Source organism: Corylus avellana, chromosome ca2 (genome assembly GCF_901000735.1).
Source record: "Corylus avellana chromosome ca2, CavTom2PMs-1.0".
NCBI classification, from domain to species: Eukaryota; Viridiplantae; Streptophyta; class Magnoliopsida; order Fagales; family Betulaceae; genus Corylus; species Corylus avellana.
This window is the reverse complement of record NC_081542.1, coordinates 1604401-1614782: the sequence shown is the minus strand read 5'-3', so window position 1 is coordinate 1614782 and position 10382 is coordinate 1604401. Positions and strand designations below refer to the sequence as shown.

The 10382-nt window shown below is 35.9% G+C and overlaps 1 protein-coding gene across 1 annotated transcript; it reads left to right on the top strand.

Moving 5' to 3' along the window:
• The first annotated feature begins 813 nt into the window (after nt 1-813).
• LOC132170554 (alpha-mannosidase) lies at nt 814-10362 on the top strand. The gene is made up of 29 exons (XM_059581571.1): nt 814-1211; nt 1368-1451; nt 1792-1880; nt 1966-2140; nt 2231-2350; nt 2431-2514; nt 2604-2675; nt 2821-2934; nt 3279-3379; nt 3470-3563; nt 3866-4033; nt 4153-4242; nt 4372-4437; nt 4523-4579; nt 5158-5377; nt 5615-5751; nt 6464-6526; nt 6613-6672; nt 6949-7020; nt 7200-7247; nt 7434-7553; nt 8270-8335; nt 8952-9064; nt 9151-9235; nt 9339-9449; nt 9524-9619; nt 9693-9740; nt 9844-9912; nt 10039-10362. The coding sequence occupies exons 1-29, from the start codon at nt 990-992 to the stop codon at nt 10240-10242; spliced, it is 3048 nt and encodes a 1015-aa protein (XP_059437554.1). The 5' UTR covers nt 814-989; the 3' UTR covers nt 10243-10362.
• Nucleotides 10363-10382: the final 20 nt, after the last annotated feature.

Below are 10382 nucleotides of genomic sequence, written 5' to 3'. Positions count from 1 at the left end.
GACATAGTCAAATATATGAACCTGTATACATTTATTTATTACATGGAATTCTATCCTCACTTTATTTTAAAATTTAAAATACATTCTAATATATTCATTGCATGACTTTATGTACAATGTGTAATAATATTAATTTTTTTAAAAAATTTTAAAAAATATTATGATGTGACATAAAGTTAAAAAATATTTTTATACTTTTATAAGCGTATTTTGTATTTAAATTGTTTATTAATAATTTTGTTTCGAAAAGAGAACAAAGAAAAATACTAGAATTACAGAGGATTTTTACTAGCAAATCCTTACAACACACATGTGGCAAGGAAAAGGACAAAAAACACCCCCAAAAAACAATTATATTTATTTTGTCTTCTTTCTTGCCACAAGTGTTTGTAAGGATTTGTTTGTAAATGTAGCAATCCTCGAAAACAAAAGCATCAAACAACAATTGTAAGATGCGTCCAAACAATGCTTTGCCCTTTCTGTTTTGGCAGTTCAGAGTCCCTGATCAGGTGCATTTTTTACTATAATTACATTCGTGCACCCTACATGATTTGACCATCTATTCACATTCAATCACATATTTTACAAACTAAAACGGGCTAAATGAATCCACCGACCCCAGTGAACCCCCAAAAGTCCCTTGAATGACACGTGTCGCCTAAATTTTTTAAAAACATATTTTTTTTTGTTATTTTTAAAACAATCACAGTACGTCCTTACTCTAAGCCCGACCTTACTGAATAACCGACTCGTTTAATCTTTTTTTAAGCAGCGCTGACAGAAAGTCTGAACCAGAGGTGCCGTAAGCCCGTAACAAAATTTCCGCATTGGCCATTTCACTTCACTGGCTCTTTTACCTGCCGGCCGGCCAATCGCCTTGTAGAAACCGAGGCCTCTCATTTGTCCATATTCATCGGACTTCAATTTCACCGCCTTTGAGGATTCTTCTACAAATAAACCACCGACACATTGGCGAATTGCTTTGGAAAATGGCGAAGCTAACGAGTTTAGCTTCTGCTTTGCTATGCCTATGCGCTTCTCTTTTGCTTTGTTTCAATGGAAAAGTCTGTGGCGCGTACGTGAAGTACAACACTCGAGCCGGCGTTGTGGCCGGCAAACTGAACGTTCATTTGGTTCCTCATTCCCACGACGACGTCGGATGGTTGAAGACTATTGATCAGTACTATGTTGGATCAAATAACACTATCCAGGTCATAATCACACAACATATTTGCTTCGTATCAGAGCAGTGACTCTGAGCTCGAATCTTGATTCAAATGATTCAATTCGCAGATTTTTCACGTGATTTATCTACAGGATGTGATTTTGGCTTATATGGAAGTGAATTTGTATGATGTTTGGTGCAGGGGGCGTGTGTGGAGAATGTGCTGGATTCGGTTGTGGAAGCGTTGCTGCGTGATCCGAATAGGAAGTTTGTGTTTGCGGAGATGGTAAGCGCTCTTAATTGTGAGGTTTTTATGAGAGTTCGATATTTGGTTGGATTTGAATGTGAAGGAATTCGGTTTGTTTGTTTGTTTGTTTGTTTTTTTTTCTTTTGATTTTCGAACAACTCAAAAAATTGACTAATATATGCGGATACCACGATGCTCTTAATTAAGTTTAAGATTTGTTGATTAATTTTGATTTTGTGATTCATGAGTTAAATATGCAATAATATATGTAAGAATGTCGTAATTAAACTTTAAATTCATAGTTGGTAAATGTTTTATATATCAAGATATTACTATTTTTGCATTTTTGTTTGCTAACAGAATTTAACATGAATGATAGGCTTTTTTCCAACGATGGTGGGTAGAACAAAGTGTGGCAACACAAGAAGTAGTGAGAAATCTTGTAGATGCTGGACAATTTGAATTCATGTAAGCTGTTAGCAAGCAGCTGATATAGGGAATGCGGCTGTGAGAGAGGTTCAATTTTGATAAACATCTTTTGTACTATCTGCAGAAATGGTGGTTGGTGTATGCATGATGAAGCAACATGCCATTACATAGACATGATTGACCAAACAACTCTTGGTCATCGTGCAATAAAGGAGCAATTCAACAAAGCTCCTCGTGCTGGATGGCAAATTGATCCATTCGGGCACTCTGCTGTACAAGCATACCTACTTGGGGCCGAGGTAAGCTGTTTTATGAGTGATGATTCACTAATGCAGAAATATGATATTGGCTAAGAACTGAGACATTTTGATTATTACATTTTCCCCTAGCTTGGGTTCGACTCTGTACATTTTGCAAGGATAGATTATCAAGACAGAGCAAAACGGAAGGGTGACAAATCTCTAGAAGTTATATGGCGTGCTTCTAAAAATTTTGGTTCTTCGTCTCAGGTTTGCAATTGCAATTACTTCACTTCTACTCTTCCTCTTTAAGTAGGTCTTTTGAGCTCACTATTTACATCTCTTTGCAGATTTTTGCCAATGCATTTCCTGTTCATTATAGTCCCCCTACTGGTTTCCATTTTGAAGTGAATGATGACTTTGTGCCTGTTCAGGTTTTAATATTTCACAAAAAATTGTTTTTGCCAACGTTTTATATTCTTATTGAGTGTTTCACCTTAATCTGGTACACATTGAACTGCAGGATAATCCTTCACTATTTGACTACAATGTTGAACAGAGGGTTAAGGATTTTATTAATGCTGCTATAAACCAAGTAAACTCTTAGCTGCCTGATTTTTTCTTTTAAATTTATTATTTTGTCTTAAGGCTCCTAATAAGAATGCAGTTCAACGATTTATTTAGCTAAAAGAGACTGATGCTTACATATTACAATTACTATAAATGTCTATTATGTTCAGGCAAATGTCACACGAACAAACCATATCATGTGGACAATGGGTGATGATTTTCGGTACCAATATGCCGAGTCTTGGTTCAAGCAAATGGACAAATTGATTCACTATGTTAACAAGGTAGAGTGTTAATGAAAAAATCAATGCCATTTACTGGCAGTTTGATTACGAAGTTGCTGCATCTGAGCTTATGTTCCCTTTAAATTGATGCTTGAAAATAGCTGGGTTCAAACTAGAACTTGGGTATTTTCTTGTGGTTTAAATCAAATAGCTACTTATTTGTTTAGTCTTGCCTGCTCCCCATAGCATCAAATCTATACTAGATAGTCTCATGGCTTCTGTGAAAACTTTGCTGATGAAATGCCCCATTTTGGACTCTGGCTTTCATGAAATGCCCTATTCTTTTTCATTTGCTCTATATGTTTTCTAAATAATGCATTGAAAAGAGTTTCTAATGTTCTCAGGACGGTCAAGTTAATGCCTTGTATTCTACACCATCTATCTATACTGATGCAAAAAATGCAGCAAATGAATCATGGCCACTGAAAACTGATGATTATTTCCCGTAATTTCTTACTTTTACCTTTTGTCGATAGAGCAACATTTATCGACCTCATCAATTTCATTGATAAGCTTGCACAGTACTTGCTGACAGGTATGCAGATGGGGCAAATTCTTATTGGACTGGCTTTTTCACTAGTCGCCCAGCCTTGAAGCGATATGTCCGAGTGCTGAGTGGATATTATTTGGTATGACATCAGTCTAAATCCACATTGGTTGTTTGTTGAATCAGAATTAGATAGGAAGTAGCTCTTTTCTCCAATTTTAGACACTTGATTTGCTGGTTGCAAAGGACCTAGCATCCCATGCAACCATCCTAGAACATCCTGGTTCTATATGCTTAGTATTTGTTAACTAAGATACCAGGAACTCTATAAGGGAATACAAAGATATGTGCCATGGAGAGAGAGGGTGACTTCTCTTTATTTTTCTCTTAAACTTTTTTGGATTATAAACGTAAATGAAGCAAATTTCCTTTTGTGTAAAATAGGCAGCACGACAACTTGAATTTTTGGCTGGAAAGAGATCCAATGGTCCTAACACTTTCAGCCTCGGAGATGCTTTAGGAATTGCACAGCACCATGATGCTGTCACCGGCACTGCTAAACAACATACAACAAATGACTATGCAAAACGATTGTTTATTGGAGCCTCTGAGGTAGGTAGCTAATTGTCATTTGATTTTGACCTTCTGAGTTTGTTTTAGTCATTGCACCATTGTTATTTTTATGACGAATCTCTCTAAGATATCATTAAAAATGCAATAACTTTTCATAGGCAGAAGGTGTTGTAAATGCTGCCCTGTCATGCCTTACTGACAACAAATCAAGAGAACAATGTACGGAGACTACATTTAAATTTAGTCAGGTAATGTTTCAATGTTTTTCCTAGCACTTTTAGGGCCAAATTGATGAAGTTGCTCCTCCTTGCCTAATCCTGTTTTTTTTTTTTTTTTGGGTTGCTTTCCCCCCTTTATATCCTTTGATTTTTGAGCAGTGTCCTTTACTCAATATCAGTTTCTGCCCACCAACAGAGGAAGATATTCAGGAAGGAAAGAGTTTGGTAATCTTTTATATCTTTCTTACTTTGGTTTTAGATATTACATTGTTGCAATTTCTACTCATCATGTATAAATGGTTACTTTCAGGTTATAGTAGCGTATAATTCTCTTGGATGGAACCGTACAGACATTATTAAGATACCGGTGAGTACTCATCTTATTCTTCTCCCTCTTCTTCTTTCATAAAAAAGACACCTAGGGTTTACCACTCAAGTATACAAGAAGCACACAGAAAAAACCAATAACAAAACAAAACAGTAAATCCCCGAAGGACCTAATTTATAAGAATATGAATCTGATGTCCAAGCATGCACAAAAAATTAACAAATGGCTAAACTTAAGCTGATTCAGTTTATCAGAAATAGTTGCTTCCCATCAATTTGAATTTTATCATTATTATGCATTGAGGATTTCATGGAAATTTTGAACTTTTGTACAGAAATAGTCGCTTTCCATCATTTTGTAGCGTGCTTGTTAAATATAATGCAGTTCTTATGTGGTTAAGTATCTACTATGTTGGTATATCTCATTGGATGTTCTCATTCCTTTCCTTGGTAATTTTACTGTCAATTCGTGGTTTTCATTCATGCTTTATTGAAATGAAAATCTTGAATGTTTGGTACAGAACTTGGCTCCCCTTTTCATCCTGTGTATGTACAAATAGATAGGATATTTACTCCAGTGCATCTGTCTCTGTGATCTGAAATTTCAATAACTGCCAGGTTAACGATGCCAATCTTGTTGTCCAAGATTCTTCAGGCAATACCATTGAAGCACAATATGTAGGTTTAGATAATGTTACAGGCAACTTAAGAAACTTCTATACGAGGGCCTACTTGGGGCTGTCATTAAAACAAGTCCCTAAATACTGGCTTCTCTTTCAAGCATCTGTGCCGCCTCTTGGTTGGAGCACGTACTTCATTTCTAAAGCATCTGACAAAGGTAGATGTCTGATTTCTTTTCCTTCTAGGCACTGCTCATTCTTGAATGCCATTTGACTTCTCTTTATATGTATTGACTAAGTATTAGTTATCTTAAGCTATCAACACTACTTAACTATTGTTGCTTCTTATAAAGATTATTTACTAAAATGAATTAGTGGCAAACCGTATGATACTGATGCTGAATAGTAACTTATTTTATTTTATGTTCTTTTATTTGCACTTCACAATGATGCAGGGAAAAGTAGAAATGGATTTTTCTCCATGATAGACAGTCCACAGAATGAGACCATTGAAATTGGACCTGGAAATCTGAAGATGTCATTTTCTTCAACTTCTGGACAACTGATACGTATTTACAATACTAAAACAGGGGTAAGTTTTTTCACATTTTACAGATGGTAGCCTTGTAATCGGATAGCATCGGTTGAACCAGTCGTTATATATTAGACCAAATGATCTAAATCATAGATTGTCACAAAATTGAAAAGAATATTTATAATATTTTAGAAAGCCAATATAGAGGATTAATGCAATGCGTGTGCATGTAGACTATTAATGTTGTCATGGACACAATCCTCATACATTTGAATGCGTTCAGTTGCAAAAAAAAGGGTTTAGATCAGGACTTCAGTTTATCGAGGGGAGCATTGGTTGAGATTTTGATCTGGCTGCCCCTTTGTTCAATTCATTTTATCAAACCTCATTACTGATTCGGTTAGTAACTTTTACTCTCGGTCTTTCTAAAGAGTGGGATCGTCCTTTCCGGTCTAGTCTGTTTTTTAATGTGAAGACGTTTTGAAGGTTTTTACTATCTATCTTGCTGCAAAATTATTGTGTTTAGGAGTTCCTACATTTGATTTTACATGATGGTCTATATATTCAATTTTCACATCACTGTCTTGGGAAGTTGATATCTTATGTGGCTTGAGGAGAATATGCTTGATTATCAGAGATGGATTGTTCATTTATTTTGGTGTTCTGCCTTGTTCCACCTACAGAGGTTTAGTGTGTTCATTCCACTTACTGAGATGATTTGGAGGTCAGTTTCGTTAAAATTTCATCTTTAAATGTTTGTCATGGCCAGGTTGATGTACCAATACAGCAGAGCTATCTCTGGTATGGTTCAAACCCAGGATTCGATGGCCAGGTACACAATCTTTATCCTCCGATTAGGATGTAGACTATGACTTGGTGCAGTGCCTATTGACACCAATTATATGGTGTCTCTCGCAGGCTTCTGGTGCATATATTTTTCGGCCTAATGGGTCTCCTCCAAGTGTTGTTTCAAGATCAGTAAGCCTTCTTTTCCCACTGTCACTCAAGTGACCGTGATTAGTGAACTGTAAATATAATATAAAACAAAAGAGTTAAAAACAATATTCTACCGACTTAAATCAGCAATGTTTATCCCAACTATTGGGGTTTACTGCACTTTTCCCTTAATGCTATTCTAACTTATCTTGTGCACCATGTCTCTTCATATAGCCTATTGAGTTTCCGAACTTCCACTGATGATATCTGATCCTTATCGTTTCCTCTTTTTCTAATAGTATTTAAAATATTGTGCAGGTGCCTTTAAAGGTCATTCGTGGACCACTGGTTGACGAGGTTCACCAACAGTTTAATTCATGGATCTACCAGGTCATCATTTTGTTTACGTCTAGTTTTTTGGATCAAATTGTTTTGCGTTTCAAGAGCTGAAAAGTTGCTTATTTAGTGGTATCATTATTCTTTATTCATATGTTTCAATGGTTTATGTCTTCCTCCACACATGACTTGCTTATTTGCTCATCTTTTTTTTTTTTTTTTTTTTTCATTAGGTTACTAGACTTTACAGAGATAAAGAGCATGCAGAAGTTGAATTCACTGTGAGTCACAGTACTTGTCTTTTTCCCTTTTGCTTTTAATAAACATATTACTTGTATATGTTTTAATTGTCTCAACTGTTACAAACATTGTGGCAGGTAATGCTGTCTGTTCACCGCATATAAACTAAACATTAAGTCTAATAATTCTAAACTCAAATCGAGTGGTTCTACAAATTGTATTTGCAGATTGGTCCAATTCCCTTGGAAGATAGCGTTGGGAAGGAGGTCATCACACAAATGACAGCTAATATGGTCACAGACAAGGTGTTTTATACTGATTCTAATGGAAGAGATTTTCTAAAGCGAGTAAGTCCCGCCCACAATTTTCCACTCAATTTAAACTTCAAGAAATCCATCATGAATAATTATGTAGTTGTGCTACTTCAAGTTATAAGCTTCTGAATATCTCAACCTAGCCATATGTTAGGAGTCAGAGGATGGAGATCTATATCTTTGCCCTTTGTTTTTGCTAGGTAGGAAAGTTTAAACCCCAACTCTCATAGATTTTCTTTGATTATGGCATGCGTATGGGTTCAACCTTAATCCCATGATTAGAATTTTAATTTTTTTTTTAAGATTAAATGTTAGTCCTAGAAAATGTACTTTCTATAAATGCAATCATCTGTTTCTTGGTGCTCTGCACGAAAATCATGCAACAATCTTAAACTATTCATTTCCAGTCCTCTTGGGTGGCTGATCCTGCTTCCTAATGAGGTGATTACTTAACTGATCCCATTAAGTATTTCAGAGGTTGGCAAATCGATATACGTGGCTCAAAACTATATCAACCAGGATGCATGGTTTTTTGAAGACCATAATAACATCCTTTCACAAAAACATCATTTCACAAAAAATCTGAGTGATCTCTTTGTCTCTTTTATATATATAAATATATAAATAGTTTCCTACACCAGTACATTGTAAAAATCACATGTATTGCCCCCTTAAATGGAGTCTTATGTCCCCAACAAGTCAATGATTATTGTAATCCTAACTTGAGCTCTGTGAGCATGATTTTGCAGGTTCGTGATTATAGAGCAGACTGGTCGCTTCAAGTTACTCAACCTGTAGCAGGAAACTACTATCCTGTACGTAATCCTCTTAATACCAATTTAACTTGTATCAAGCATATACATGAAAAAATACTAGCAATACTGGATTATTTCATGGGCGATGCATAAGAAAGAAACCATTATTAGGGCTAGGTACGTTGCAAGGCATGATCTTATTTATGCTTTACTCGACAGTTTTTTCTTCGTATTATAATGTTTCTGTTCAAAATTAGAGTATGACCAAGAAATTAAACTTGAATTTAATTATTTTTTATATGGTCTATATAGGTCCTATCATTTTTATGAATAAGCTTTTCATTAACAGCCAAAACAATTACAACAAAATCAGCAAACAGCTGAACCAAAACAAGAAGTATATGACTAGATATATATTGATGACTGCATTATTCATGCATGTGGTTTCTTGGTGCGTGGGTTGTGTGCAGAATTTTCCTCAACTAGTTATAGCACTGTGCCCTTTCACTTTTGCTATGCATGAAGAAGTTCAAGGATGCATTTAAAACCAATACTTGTTATACTGTTCCTAAAAGTGACCAAGAAGTTCCCGCCTATCCTTCCTCATTGAATTCGAATGACATTTAAGTTCAAATAATTTTGTTAATGGTAGTCTTCATCTTCTTCTTTGTTTCAGCTTAATCTTGGAATTTACACAAAGGATAAGAAATCTGAACTCTCAGTCTTGGTTGACCGTGCAACTGGTGGAGCCAGCATTAAAAATGGAGAAGTAGAACTGATGCTCCATAGGTTCAACTTCCACATTTGGGTTAAAAATATGTTTCAGTTTAGATGTCGACATGTTAAGCTGATCATCCTTTTCTTTTATACTCAAGGCGTACGCTCATTGATGACTCTAGAGGAGTGGGTGAAGCATTGGACGAAAGCGTGTGCCTTGACAATACATGTGAAGGATTAACGGTATGATAGCACCATTTTTTCTTTATGCATCCTAAACCACTTTTTAGTTCTAAACAAAGATATAAAATGATCCATTATTACTCACGTGATATCTTTCATCTAGGTTCGGGGAAATTATTATGTAAGTGTTAACCAGCTAGGGGATGGAGCACGCTGGCGCAGAACAACTGGCCAAGAAATCTATTCGCCTTTTCTTTTAGCTTTCACCCATGAGGTAGTATGGCTTGGTTGCAGTTCCAAAGTCTATCCTAAATAGATGTTAATATACTAATCCAATAAATTGTTCAGAATTCGGAGGACTGGAAAGCATCTCATTTGACAACATCAACCGCCATAGATTCAAACTACAGCTTCCCTCTCAATGTTGCTTTGATTACTCTTCAGGTGACTCTGTTTACTCATTGACTGAATAACCAGTGTTTAATTCTCTCTCTCTCTAACACTAATAATGCTGCAGGAGTTGGATGATGGAACTGTACTCCTCCGTTTGGCACATCTTTATGAGGTAAAAAATCTTCTTCATATTCTTATTCCTCTTCTCCCAAATCTTGTTATGAGGCCAAATAATTAGTTTTTGTATATTTGTTTCGTTTTGTGAGTGTAATTAGGTGGGAGAAGATACCGAGTATTCAAAATTGGCCAAGGTTGAACTGAAGAAGATGTTTACAGGAAAAATGGTATGTTTGCCTTCTTCCCATTGTTACTGCAGTGGGTGCACACAAAATGTGAATTTGGCTTGCAAAAATCGCGGTGACAAAAACGTAGTAAAATCTCAATGTAATGATTGGTTTCTAAACTTTCAGATAAAAGAGGTGAAGGAAACGAGCTTGTCAACGAACCAAGAAAAGTCGATGATGAAGAGGATGACGTGGAAAGTTGAGGGGGACTCCAGCCAGGAACCTACCCCGGTTAGAGGCGGTCCAGTAGATAATTCAACTCTCGTTGTCGAGCTTGGTCCTATGGAGATCCGCACTTTCTCGTTGAAATTTATTCTATCATCATTTTAATATAATTTGGACAGGACCAATCAATAATGTTTTTTCTTTTGACAATGTTTTTGGACCATTGTCTATCTCTTCAAGCTACTGTTAATTATAATTGAGTAATGCTACGCGGTGCTCATTAGTATATAAATTTGTTATAAAAT